Raw genomic sequence first — 14,719 nt, forward strand, 5'->3', positions numbered from 1 at the left:
TTATAATCAGAAAATGGTCTCAAGGCAAGTGTCAGAGTGGTAAGGATTCAATACTTTTACAATGACAACTTTTAATAGCTTTAGAGACCAATACCTCTGCTCTTGCTGGGTTTTCTAACCCCAAAGATGGGCAGATAGGCACTTCTCAGTGCTCTAGAAAGAGTTGGATGCTTGATGTCAAAAAAGCAACAGAAGCAGACTACAGCTATTATTTTTCTACAGTTTTTTTCTACAGTTGCTGCACATTTATCCCATTCCCTGAGAAGTGTATTTGACTTGTATTGAAGGCACCTGGATGCAGAGATAGTTGCAGATAAGAAGTAACCTCAATAAATCTTCTATAAAAATCCAACACCTCCCTCGTCTTTTTATAAAAATGTCAAGTTAAAAAGCCTCCATGCTAAAAGGAAGAAAAAACCAAGAAGGCCTGGTTTTGAGTGGTTTGAATGTAGTTATTTTTAACAAGGACCACATCTTATAACTTTTCACCTGTTAAGCCTCATGCCTGGTTATGGTAATGTGTATTAGTCACCATGACAACAACAAATTGGAGCACACATGGATACAACAGTTCTGGCTGAAAAATTTATAATTTTCTCCCTGTAAAAATTTTAAATGCTCTGCAGATCTGTCAAATCCTTATTATTTGCTTATGTTTAAATTCCTAGAGAAAGACACATTTTTTTAGCTCCTTACATGTTTGGCTTTTGAAAGAATGGAAACACGGTGTACTTAGATTTAAAAAACTTCTAAAGCTCAGTAGCCAAAATGGCCCCTCTCTGGCAGAAATGTTCCCAGGAGTCATGACAGAATTAGGAGAAATCTACAGCTGCTCTCAAATACTCTGCTGAACAACTGGCTGTCATCCTTACCAGTCTGCAGTACGGATCACCAGGTTTGCTCTCACGCGCACAGTGACTGCCACAGAAGTGACAAAAATTCAGGGCACCATCAGCATTACCTCCAACTCCCCCAAAGTGCCTCTGCAAAGGCAGTGTGTAACCACAGCTGGGCAAAGCCTACAGACCAACACAGAGAGGGCAGCACAACACACTGCGGGGGCGAAACTGTGCAAACCGAGCTGTTTACACGGTTTCCCGCTTTGGAAGAGTGAGTGAACAAAAACATCAGGAACAGAATTCAAAGCTCCCCGGGGCGAGACGGCTGCTGGCAGCACCCCCGCGTCCTGTACGTACGCACACCATGGAGCCGACATACGCTAACCACACGGCACGATACACGAATGCGCGCACACACGGTCCCCGCACGGCGGACAAGGTACGGACTGCTTCTGTCATTTCAGCAACATGACACCCGTAGAGAACACCAAGGCAACAGACTGTACATCCATAGAGTGACAACATAGCCATTTATCGCTGTATCTTACATTATGAACCTGATGAATCGATGAGAAAGGATATCCTGCATTCTGGTTGGTCCAGATCTCACAGACCGAAGACTGCTAATATAAACAGAAAACTGTATCTCATCTTGTAAATATTAATGCACTGCAACTGCCAAAAGGCAAGAATAATTAAGAAAAGGCTTGCAATAATACTAAAGAAGGAAGTAAAACAGTTGTTAAAAGTAATTTTTTTATTTATTTGCTGACAAAATATTTTTGGACTGACTGAAAAGAAACATAGCTTATTCAGAGACTTTAGAAGAGGTTTCAGACTGTGAGTACAAGAAAACAATTTAGTCAGAAGTGCTTGTGATGTAAAGAGATAAAGTTATGCAAGCATAAATAGAAACTGCCTAGAGCAGAAGAAATATTGGTTACTCTCAGTTTTTGGCAGGGAAGAAGTTTGAAGTCAACATCCCAAGTAAGTTTTGACTTAAATTTCTCTCTGTTGGAGACGTTCACAGGGAGAAAGGAAGGGAAAAATCTGGCAACACAATCAACAGGAAAAATACATTTTCTTTATAACAATTACCAGAAATGAATGCATTGCAATTTAGTGAAGCAGCTGCCCACCATCTCCTTCCAACAACAGTTCCTTTGCATACTATGATACAGATAATATTACCTTTGGCATTGACCATGACCCCAACGTGTAAATGAAAGGTTTCAGTCTACCCTCTACATTACTATACAGAGAACCTGTAGTAATGAAGCAAAGTAAGCATATTGTAGCATCTCTAGCAAAAGCAGCAGAACTAGGCAAGCACAGCATTCACCAGCATCTTTTATATATTTCCTTGTTTGGACAATCATCAATAAAGCATCTGTGGCACCTCAGCAAAAGCTAAGATAACGTTTTACAGTAGCCAGGCAACTAAAACAAAGCATCAGACGTAGGATCTGCCCACGCTATCTTCAGCAGGCAGCAACAAAAGGCAATAAACAGACATGAAAAATGGAACTGCAGCATCCAGAAGAGATAGCAATTAATATATCAGTAATTTAACACCATCAAGAACATGCATTGCTGGTTTTTGTCAGCAGCAGCAGCAGGAGTTTAGCACCAATGCTCAAATCAATCCGAAGAAGTGCAACTCTTCTTAAAATGCTCTTACCTTTTGTAGCCTGCAATCTGGCTGCCTGGCTGGTGACAGAGTAAGTTACCACTTCTGGTTACTGTCAGGGAAGCCTGGCATCCTCTGGACTGACTAAAGAGTGCTGCCAGACAGCCTGGTGGCTGCCTAATGTTGTTAATTGTCCCTTATTTCCTTCATCATCTGAAATGCATGAGCACACATCCCTTCCTCCAGCTTCAGTAATTGTAAAACTTCCACATATGTGGTTAATTCCACATCCCTCATCTTGTTTTCTAAGTTCTTTGCTTCTCCTTCGTGATGTGCAGGGCTCTACATTTTGATATCATTAGCTAATTAGAACTTTGACTTTTGTTCAGTCTTCTACCTCGTCCTCTGCAACTTACTACAAGCTAGTCCTCCTCCATGTGATGAACACATAGTCTCAGTGCAAGGCCAGCAGCAAACACTGCTGCAGCTACTTCTGCTGTACCATCCTTAGGACATTGCACTAGTGGTTACCAATAACCTTTTTCTGTGTATGTCAAGCAAACTAACTTCTGGATGTTCTGGCCATGCCCATCACTATGATGCCTATATCTGTTTGCCTGAGGAGGGGAAGATTCCTGAATAGGAGTCCATGGCGGAAGGCTGTGCCTCTGCTTTTCAAGAGAAGAGCAAAGAAAAGGCATTTCCATGCTGGTGCAGCATGCCCAAGCATCTGGTAATCAAGGTACCCAAGAAAACCTCCTGCACTGCTATTTGTACACACTGAGGTACTGAAAGCAGGAAGGAATGCAGCAGGGTACCACATGCTGGCAGACGTTTTGTTTCTCCCCAGCGCTGACAAGGGGTTGCCATGATGCTGCCACACTGTGCAGCCACTTCTCAGCATCACGATATTCTTGAGACAAAAGTGTGCCCTTAAATCCTGCACCTCTCCAGGACCTGCCTTTAGGGACTGGTGTGGGGCCACAGCCAGCTCGGTCGTGACTTCTCCCAAATGGAAGCACAGCAGTTAGGGTACTCCCTCCAGGAACTGGGAATTCTCAATTTGGTGCCCTTTTCCCACTGGGGGAACTCACATCTTTGCAGCTCACCTTTGTCTTTCACAGGTTAAAGCAGCAGCAGAAGACAGGCTGTCTTCAACCCCTTTTATAAATGGGGGAAAGAAGAGTGCCTAAATGTAGATGTTTGGAGCACTCACCTATGAGAGACAAGCGTTGGGTCCAAGCCTTTGCTTCAAGAACTGTTCAAGTGAACTTCCCCCAGTCAAACAGACCTACCTCCAGAATTAAATTTTGAAGGATCTAGGCTTAAGCGAAATCATCTTAATACACAATCAACAATAAATCAAGCAGGCCAGAAAAGATTGAGAATTTCCCACGACTTCATGAATGCCCCATCAGAAGGGCAGCAGTGCAAAATTCATTATTTAGTTTTGCATTCATTAATATTTGAATGACTAAGGTACTGAAATGCAGTGCAGATGGAACATTAATTTTAGGGATGGTAATGAATTCAAATTCAGAAATCAACCTTTTCCTCACACCATTGTAAAAATATTTAGCATTTACTAGATACATATTTTATATCTTCAAAGTACTTAAATTTTTTAATGAATTATGAAATGCCCAGGAGAAGTACTTAAAGTTGCATATTCCTGTGCTGGAGAGGAAGGAACCAAGGCAAGGAAAAAGGTTAAGTGATTATCTGAGGCCAAAAAATAGGCAGTAGAAGAAAGAATGGGGATTAGGCTTCAATCACTCACAATTTTCAGCTCCCAAAACATATGTTCTCAAAAAAAAAAAAAGCCAAGGAATTCAGTCTGTGTATACACTTCCACCACAATAAACACAAATACACTTGGGCACCCAATACCACTGACACAGAGGTTCTGTGAAAAAGAGTTTAATGAAGAACATTTTCCTAAGTAATATGGTAAAGAAGAGCAAAATAACAGCATCATCTATTGTCTGATTAGTATCAAACATGCCGTTATCTTAATACTTCCCAAAAGATAAATGCTTACGAGTAATGTCACAACAAGACTCTACTATAATATCCTTTTTGTGGTTTTCCATGTATAAAAGGTTTCCCTGTCTAGTCATGGTGGAACAAACTGACAGGCAGGAGGGGCAAAGGAAGGGTGAAAAGAATTATCCAAGGAAAACTTTAGGCTTCCTCCTCATAGACAAGAAAACTTGGTTAAAAATCTGAAGAAAGAAAGTAACTGTAAGACTGATCACAGAAATCATATACTTTCTAAGGAGAGGAAAGGAGGAAAGTGACAGAAAAGAATACCTGGACAGCACATGCAGGAGGAGAAGGAGCTGGGTGGAAGGCAGTCCAGATGTATTCATTACAGTTACATCAATGAGTTTCACTCAATGGCATGTTAGGAGATATTAAAGAATCACCTAAATTAGGTGCAATTATCCTTGAAAAGTCATAGAAGATACTAAAGGAGCAAAGAAGGGCTAAAAGAATATTTAAGACGGGAGAAAAGGAAGGTTCAGAAAGTTTCAGGCAGCTTAACTTCAAGGACCAGTAAGTGACTAGAAATGTTTAAAAATCCAGCCACCATCCTGTGGTTCTCATGACCTTCTGGCATCACTCCTGGCCATCTGAAATAAACACTCAGGAATATATGTATGCGTGTGTATATTTATATCTATGCATACATTACTGAGAATAACAAAGAAAAAGTGTAATACTGCCTGCCATGTGCTACCGAGACAGTTACTATGCACCAAGAAAAATTCAAGATGTTCAGAATGAGATGATTCAGTATGAATCATCTCAGATCAAATTTCCTTCCTGTGTCAGAAAACTGGCCGATTAAATCAGCAGCAGCAAGGAGAACTACAGCAAGGCTTGGACACTGTGTGACTCCTGATGCAGCACATTTCGAGAATGATTATTGGTATTTAAGCACAAATGGACTGAACATGTTGAGGCAATCTGCAAGGACCTGCTCCATGCTGTGGCTTGGAGGAGTGCCAATGCTCTCTAAGGAGGATCCAGAAGTGAAGGACTTTTCAGAATGGGGTAAGAACTGAAAACAGATCTGATGAACTACAGATCAGTCGGATGAAATTTAGTAGGATTACACATGGAAATAAAATAGTAAATAAATTAGCAGAGTGATTTAGGTTGGGGGAGATCAAAAAAGATTTGAAAGTTTCAGTATACTTCAAATTAGATAGAGCAGTCTTTCAAAAGAATAAGGATATAAATCACAGGATAATTCATGCGGCAAGAAAGCTCAGGAAATCTCCACTCCAATTCCAGCTCAAAGCAGAAGCAGCTGTGAGATGAGACCAGATTGCTCAGGGCTTCATCCTGTCAGGTCTTGAGAACCTCAAGGACAGAGACTGGACAGAGTCTGAACAACCTGTCCCCCTGTTTGCCTGTCCATATGGGGAGAAAGTTTCTCTTGGTGTCCAGTACCTCTCTCAGTTTTAATACCCAAAGCCACCTTTTCTCCAGCCAGCCCTGGTTGCCCAGACTCTCCTTGGAGGGCAACTGCTTTAGCTCACAACCCTCTTGGTGGCTCTTTGCTGAATTTCCTTCTCCTATATAAAAAAATTTCAGGTATTTAATAAAAGTATCATGGGAAGAAACTTTTATGCCATATGGGGCAGCCACCAGTGAGGTCTCATATGGGGTGGCGTTCAGTTTTAGCCACTGCAGTGCAAGGAGGGAATCCAGGAGAGAGTGACAACAACAAACAGAAGTCTAGAAAACACCAGGGCATGGCTCTGGGTAGGAAAACAGTTTGTTCAGCCCTGAGCTGGTCCAAGTAGAGGTCGTTGGTGACTCCTGATCTTCTGCCGCCTTTCCCAGCTTCTTCTCATTGACAGCACCCCTTCTGCTGGTGCTGCCAGCTACCAGTATACTCCAGCCTCTTAGCCTTGCAGAGAGGATACAAACTTCTGGACAAACACCAATGAAAATTATGAGACTTTAATTCCTGAACACTGGGTAAACGTATCTACCTTTCTGCCAAAAAATACCCACCCCCAAACAACTAAAACGCTCTTTCAGAAAAGTGCCCCCAAACTCTAAGCACAGCTTTTTCCAGCAGATCAAAAATGTAAATGGTAGATATTAAAATTCAGTTTTCATACAATCTTTTCAATGTAGACCTTCTAGTTCACAAGACTGAGTGTGAAAAACAGTAAATTAATGAAGAACATTTGTCCTTTTCTTGGTGTAGTATTTATGGCTAAAGTTTGGAACATTAATACTGAATATAGAAGCGGCTTTCTTAATTCCATTTGCTGAAGCAGCTTGTAGGTAGGATCGACCTCACATGAATTCAGTCCTAAAATGTTAGCTTCTGTAACATGCTTGAAAAATTCTCTCTCTCTATTCAGGCAGAAATTAAGTAGATTTCTTATAATGCCTTTATCAGTTTACTTGTCCATTGCGCAGAGAAGTGCTGGATACCGCACACGTGGAAGTGTTCAAGGTTATGTTGGATGGGGCTTTGAGAAACCTGCTCTAGTGGGAGGTGTCCCTGCTCAGAGCAGGGAGGTTGGAACTAGATGATCTTTCAGCTGCTTTCCAACCCAGTGGTGGTTCTATGATTCTAGGAAATACACAATTCTCAAAGGATCTACGGATGTAAATGAGCTGAAATTTACAGACCGAGATACAGCCATCTATGGCATTTGTATCTGTGTGAACTACAAATACAACTGCCAGCAATACCTATACCATGCACTGGATTTAGTTAAGCATTTTTCTTTTGATGTTAAATTGAAGGTTGTCACAGCTCAGTCATCTTTCCATATTAAAAATATAATGCACCTAAAATATGAACCTTATAGCATTTTGTTTGGATTTGACTATTTTTAGATAGCTATTTATCCTCACAACATAAACTATTTTATGCTTATAAAACATGGAAATAAGAAGCCTAAGAAGTAACAAGAGAATGAATCTAGAGAACCGTATTTTTGTATTTATTGCTTCATAAATCAGCTAGTAAAGAATTCTATTATTCCACGAGTAATTTCAACCATTGATAAAAAAACCTTCTTCATTGCTTCTTAGATAATCTCATTTTACACACCAGTATTCTCTTGGGCGCATTTTTCTTCATTCACAGTAATCTTTAAATCCTTCAAAAGCAGAGGAGATGGGAAAACAAAACATGAAACGAGTAAATAAAAAGTCATACTGTGGTTTAAAGTTACAAAACTAAAGATGACTTCTTTATTTTTGGTTCCTTCAAACTCTCTGTGTCATCTTACTCAACCAGCAACATTCCAGTACGTCAGCTTTCCTAGCTGAAAAATGGAAAGTATGATTTTCAATCACACAGCCCGACAATGCACTGGAAATACAAATGCTTTAGTATCTGTGAAGTATTTGGAAGACATTGCTGAGTTGAAGGTATTACTTTAGAAAGAAGCAAAAATATTTCACAATTTTAATATAAAACTGCCTTTGCTAATTCTGTCTTTTTTTTAATGACATTTCTCCTCTTCTGTAGGTAAAGGATCTGCTGTACTCAAACCATTTAAATGATTGTCCCCTACTTATCAATCCTAACCCAGCAATGAATTATTGTATCTTACAAAATAAAAGGCAGAATCCCAATGCTTAGGACAGATTTACTTCAAACTTACTGTGCAGTCATTACAATGACCTTAGATTTTAGCTATCTTGTGTTTTAGGAAAAAAAAATTAAAAATCTTAAAAAAACTTAAAAAAAACCGCAAGAGCACTCAGACCATGTGACTGAAGAACCCAGAAAGGCTTTCAAAATGAAGTCTGAGTTCAGCAACTCTGGGAAAGAACTTCTCCTGTCAGCATTTGTGAATAATTTTTTCAACTCTCTCAGATCTTAAAAGATCTCTTCCTTCCATCACAACTCACTGGGGTGCCCCCATATGGCCCATGACTAGGTTTATCCTACTAGGAGGCTTACTCTGACTCACTACCAGTTTGTCCTCCCAGAGGCAGACACACGCTGGAGCTGTCCACAGAGCCCCAGAGAGGCTCCCGCCCACTGCCTCCCAAAATGACAGACCTCTCCTAGCTCGGGCTGTGCCGGAGGCTCAGCACCATGGGGAGGGCGTGTCACAGCATCAGGGGGAAGCCTGTCCCAGCTCTCCTTCTGCAAGGAGTGCCGTGGGCAGGGGTGCTTCCCGCATCTCCCTGCATGCCTGCCATGGGAAAGATGTTCCTGGCCCTCACTCCTGGCTCAGGGCAGGGTGCAGAGCTCTGAACACCACAGCAGGAGGTCTTATGGACCAGGGTGGCTAAAAGCACCATATGTCACTGGCTGGCGCAATAAATAGCCACAGCCTCAGGGCTGGCAGTCTGGAATATGCTTGCAGCTAGTACCTAAAGCTTCTCTCCTGCCTGGAGAATTGCAAAACCTAAAAAGGTGACATTTTAACTGATGTATTTTAATGAACTTAGCTACGATTCCTTTGGACCTCCAAAGTTCTTCCCTGCAACTATTTCAGGGCTGAACAAAGAGCCCAATCCCTTCAGTGGGACTCCTCCTCCTACCGATTTTGGTTCCAAAGTACTCAAGCTTTGCCTGCATGATTTCAGTTCTATTTTAAAGGTTCAGCCAATCTTAAGAACAACCTCAGCTATTTTAAACTACGTTAATTTGATCGTACTAACCTACAGTTTGCAGGCTCAGAATTCAACATCCACAGTCAGTGATGACTCAGACTACTCATTTCTTTCTAGATATTTTTTTTCTCCTTTTTTTTGGAAAACAAACCATCTCACAACCTTCTGTATTACCATTTTGGCAGTTATGATTTATACAACCAGACATCACAGACTTTTGGAGCTGGATGATCAACTAGGGGGTTGGATGACCAAACCTATTCCATTGGGGAATCTAAATTGGTTAGACTCATTGTTTATATTATGATTTTCCCCTTAGGTCACAAACAGTATGTGAGGGAGCTGCGAATGAAAGTACACGCTGGCCTTGAGACAAAACCACCCACATTAAGTAAATTTAAATCAGTACTTCCTCCAGGAAACAAAGAGTTGTATTACTTACAAGCAGATTTGATTATGGTTTAGAGAACTGCTTAAACCCATCTAGCACATCAAAGGAAAACAGATTTAACCTGCGGTTCTCATTGTTTAAGGAAGACTGGTTGATTGATGCAAAGATCAACATGCTTGATGACTCCCTGTACCAGTTTCATGACAACACAGGCCATAGTAAAGATGGAAACATCCAGTTTCAAAATATCTTCAGATTTTAGATTTTAAATTAAGGATAAGATAGTCTTATTCTAACATTTTTGAAATAAAATCAAGTTCATGAAAGCAATACAATAAATAAGTTCCCAATACCGTGTTCGCCTCTCTCTTCAAGGCCATAAAAATGCCCATTAATCTCATAATCAAGAACACACTTAAAACACTTTCAAACCATCACAGCATCCAAGATGTGTTTGTGCACATTTGTGTACTATAGCATCCAGTAAACATGCAGATTCATACAGCAGCATGCAAACAGCCTAGCAAAGAAAGGACTAAGACAGAGGAACATCCTCAAAGCAATTCAAATAATCCCTCTAGATCATTCTATATGTGAGAAGTATTCTAGCTGGGAAGCTGGACTAGTATCAGTTCAGAAGTTGCTGTTGATCTGACACAAGCCAAAGGAACCAGCAAACTGCAAGGAGAAAGTTGCTAGATAAAAGAAAAACCCCAAACCCCCCACAATATACAGAGCAGAAGGTTCATGTTAAGAAGCAGTCAGATCTCCTTAATTTTGCAGAAACAATTATTTTACTTTTAATTTCAAAGGGGCTTTGGGGGAAAAGACTGAAGGAAATACAGTTCATTTTGGCAGAGCAGATATTGAACAAAATAAATTTAAGAATCTATTTTTGGGCTAGAATGGTTGAAGAAATCCCTGATTAGCCTCTTAATGGGGTGAGTCCAATTTATTGAGAATGATCACCAGAGGGAGTCATTGACTTTCCCATTAAAGTCAAAGGGAATTTTACATACATCAGGAATGCAGAATTTGGGGGCAGAGCTGAAAAAGACTTCAAACAGATTGGAGCTCAGGGAACAACACAAACCACTGTTTTATGGATTTCATCTGAATCCATTTTCCCCTTTGGAGTCCCAAAGGATGACAGCTATATTCCATGGTTAAAGTTAGAGAGAAGGCACTGAAGTCATCCATTCAGTGGGTACACACTCCCACAACAACAAAAAAACCCAACCAAAAAAACCAAACAACAACAACAACAAAAAATGCCCCCAAAACCACACCAGCAAAAAAACCCCCTCAACCAACCAAAAAAAACCCAAAAAGCCCAACAACAAAAAAAATCCCTTAAGCACTTAATTGGTTCTAGAGGAGTTTGGAGCGGTGTAAGTAATAGCTGCTCAGTTTTGTCTTTGGGCGTACAATGTACCACAGTCCTTCTGGAAATGCAGTACTCAACAGCACAAAGAAAATTTCCAGGTGTCTTTTATGAGAGTATGTCAGACCTCTTGGGAATATCAGTAAAAGAAAGGAGTGAAACGGAGTCAGAAAGAATTGTTAGCATAGGGGTTTTTTGTTGGTTTGGTTTGTTTTATTTTTTGTCTTCAATGTTAGTGACTAAAAGAGGTAGTGAGTATAGGGATTTGTGAACGAAGTGATAAAATGAACTAATTAGACAAACAAGTCTACTCAGCCACGAGCAAGCGTTCATTTTATGCTCAAACACCTAAATTTCATGACCTTCAAAAAATATTTTCATGTTAAGAACTTGTCTTTTCTTTGCTGGACTTCAGCTCAGCCTTACTCTTGCCACAGAAGCCCAGCAGACTTTGGTTTGAAAAGAAGCTCATTCACTCAGCAACTTTCTCCTTAATTCTGTACAAGAAGATTATATAGCAGAAAATAAGATTAAAAAAGGGCAAGGCAACAGCTCCACCCAACCAAATGCAATTTCACTTTCCTAGAAATGTTCTCTGAACAAATGGAATTCAATTTGTTTCTGTGTTCCCAGGTAATGGCAGCACCTTGTTTTGTTTGTTTATTTAATTACTTCTTGTTCATGTAATTAGCTGACAGACTGCAGCCTTTTGTTCATTATAACACAGTTATTTGCATAGCTGTTTCCATTTTGAGGCTGAATTTTGGACAGAGGCTCTATTTTGGGTTGTGGCAGGCAGAAACACTGCTGGGAAGCCTCATGCAGGGAAGCATGCAGCAACCCTCTCCTTTGTGGAATGAGTCTCTCCAGGAACTGCCCTGGCTGCCCATCTGCTTCTGACAGCAAGTCAAAGTCCTATTTCCAGCATGCAGCTTAAGACCTGGCTGTCTTTCATCATCATCAGTATCAGCAAAAACCAGTTGAGTTCATTCTAAAGCATTTTCACCAACAGGGTGTCCATGTATAATCTACTGCACTTAGGTTGAATATTAGGAAAAATTTCTTCACTGAATGGGTGGTCAGGCATTGGAGTGAGCTGTCCAGGGAAGTGGTTCAATCATGTCGGCGTGGCCCTTTGGGACATGGTTTAGTGGTGAACATGGAAGGGCTGAGTTAAGGGTTGAAGACCTTAAGGGTCTTTTCCATCCTACGTGGTTCTATGGTTCTGTGGCATCACTCTGCTCAATGCATGCTTAATTTAAAATTATCTGTACTCTTTCAGTGGTGGGGGGAAAAAAACATAGAGATGGAGGCTACTTTAAGCTTTCTTTCATGAACAGTTTGATTTAACATCCAGTTGGAGTTTAGTGCTGTTCAAATGAATTTTTGCATAGTTAAATCTTTTTTTTAAATAATAAAAATATATGCCCAGATCACAGTTTTTCAGAATGCTGACCCTTCCCATTAATGAATGCAGCAATCATCACCCTTCAAGTCCTCTGAGTTTCCAGCAGTGAACTGACGCCATCTTATTCCTCTGAATTTGAGGAATCTGCACCCTACTACAAAAACAAGAGGCAGAGTCAGTGCTGGGGGAAGACTGTGCACTCTGGTGCACAGAAGCCACCTTCATCTCAGCCTCCAAGCATCTAAACACCCCCAAACCTCCACGTCTCAGGGGAAATTACACACCAACACACCAATTTACACTAACTGAAATATAGACAGCTGGAACAGACAGCTTGGAAAAATTGTTAACATTTGTTATTTACAACTCAGCCTTCATTTACAACCTACTGCCATGGTCAGGATTAGTCCTGTAACTAAAAGCAGCAAAGCCCAGCCTTTTAATGGCACTGGTTTTAGTCCTACCTGTGCCATCTGCCTCTCCAGCTTTGACCGCGGGATATCATCAAAATAGTTTTCATTTCTTCTTCTCCTTGCATCGCCCTGCATGATAATGTGGGGAACGTCCAGGGAGCCACCAGTAGTGAAAGTGCTTTGGCTAAGTGATGGAGACAACTGAGGAGGAGTGTGGTTACCACTGGGTTCCTGGACAGAGAAAGAAAAATGCAGCATAAGAAGAACAGCATATTGCTGACTTCAAATCACACATTTATAAGTGCATTTGAATGGCTCACACTAAAAAAATTATGGAAAAATTCCTGCAGTAGAGGTTACTGTGTATGGAATTTGGAGATTTCCTACCTGAAGTGCAGAGCCCATGCAGAAGGAAAAATAGTTCACTATTTACATGAACTAGTGGCAAATTTCCTCTCCAAAACCTCCTTGTGTAATATATACCCTCTTCTAGAGATAAAACAGTGAGCTACTTCTTGCCAAGGCCCAAAAAAAGCCATGATTTAGGACTAGCTATTTGTAAGATGAAATACATTCTCACCACTTCTGAGCAGCTGCTCTGAGCAGTGAAAGTGATTTGAACACTAGCAACATCTCTTGCTGGAAAAAAGAAACGCGTGTCCATTTACGCAGTATAGACACTTTGTTGCAATTTTTATAGGTTTTGCAGAACATCCATTTTAACTTGAAGTACCAGATATCAGACACAAGTTAAATACCAATTCCTGGAATGCATGAAAGCATCAGAGTACAAATATTTTACCTGCTTTTCTTGTTACCTGTACTGAACTGTAGCCTTGTATCAGTCAGTGTGCAAATACCACATTGAATTGATACATAAACTCTACCTAATAAATAAACAGCTCCTCCTGGTACACATTTTGCCAGGATCTGCCACCACACCGCCCACAGCCAGACATCGTGTGTATGTTTGGAAACACCTACTCTCCTGCACAGCACATCACATCCCTTGTTCAAATACCAGCTACGAACATTGGTGTCCAGGTTCACCGTTCCACACTCTCTTGGAGCTCCATCAGCAGGAGCAGGGAGCTACAGTGTACTGTCCAGACAGTCTGCATGACTACTGCCCGGTGTGAGCAGGAAAACTCTGTCACAGCAACTGAATGGGAAATGTTCCTCTCTCATGATGTAGGTTACTGGGCAGAATGTACCCAGGAGTATGTTCACACAGTGCAGAGATTCTCCAAACCACCTGCTGCTGTAATGCTCTACTTCCAACACAGAGCAACCAGAGGGGACCTGAAGATAGTGGTGCAAGCAAAACCTGCTCCAGTGTGGAAGGTAAAAAAGTGCTGCGTTTTTCTTTAAAGAGAGAATTAAAGTGGATGATTCATGCATTATTACACTGAAGCAAGCCCAGTTCTGAAAAGCATCAAGGTACTTTACTCCATGCTGTTAAGAAACAAGATCTGTTGTAAGAAATCAGAGAGTTGCAATCTCTTCCAAATGGAAAGGAAAGTTCCAGTCATAGTAATGCCTGATGTCAATATTTGAAGTGTAGAAGTCTATATGACATTATTCCTTGAAATCAAAGTAATAGATTAGTATTTTTCATGTTGCCAACAAGAAAAATGCTAGGAAAATATAGCTCTTTAGTAATTTTTAATTAACTGGGATTAAAATTTTTTTTTAAAAATTCTCCAGCTTTTCTATGATCTGACATTTTTATGATCTTGACATTTCCCAGGGCAAAGAAAAGAGTGTTTTCCTCTTAGGAATAATCTTTTCCCTCCTTCACAAAAATCCACCTACATTTGGCCCAGTTAAAAGCTTCTGAAAAGCTGTAGTCTGCACATGCTCAGGAAGTTTGGTGAGGCATAATCTCTAAAACCCACCCTCCCTGGGCCTAACAACATGGTGCACACACCTCTGCTCTGAAAATAACCTGAGTACAGGGGCACCAAACAAGATCCTCTCCAGTGACTGCTACCTACTGCAGAATCTCTGCTCTGAATCAGGATTCACCCACTGTTGCA

General features: G+C 40.8%; 1 protein-coding gene across 8 annotated transcripts in view; it reads right to left on the bottom strand.

Moving 5' to 3' along the window:
* The window catches only part of ANKS1B (ankyrin repeat and sterile alpha motif domain containing 1B), a 413,633-nt gene that overhangs the window by 31,859 nt on the left and 367,055 nt on the right, over window positions 1–14,719 (bottom strand). For 4 of the 8 annotated variants that reach the window (XM_010410776.4, XM_010410775.4, XM_010410774.4 and 1 more), the window contains exons 19-20: window positions 12,732–12,911; window positions 1,388–1,462 (exon numbers count right to left, since the gene is read on the bottom strand). In XM_010410776.4, coding sequence (XP_010409078.1) covers window positions 1,388–1,462; window positions 12,732–12,911 — 255 coding nt within the window. The remainder of the gene's footprint in view (window positions 1–1,387; window positions 1,463–12,731; window positions 12,912–14,719) is intronic. The other 4 variants (XM_039571471.1, XM_010410773.4, XM_039571472.1 and 1 more) reach the window with 2 other exon arrangements.

The sequence above is a fragment of the Corvus cornix genome, chromosome 1A (assembly GCF_000738735.6).
Source record: "Corvus cornix cornix isolate S_Up_H32 chromosome 1A, ASM73873v5, whole genome shotgun sequence".
Classification (NCBI taxonomy): Eukaryota; Metazoa; Chordata; class Aves; order Passeriformes; family Corvidae; genus Corvus; species Corvus cornix.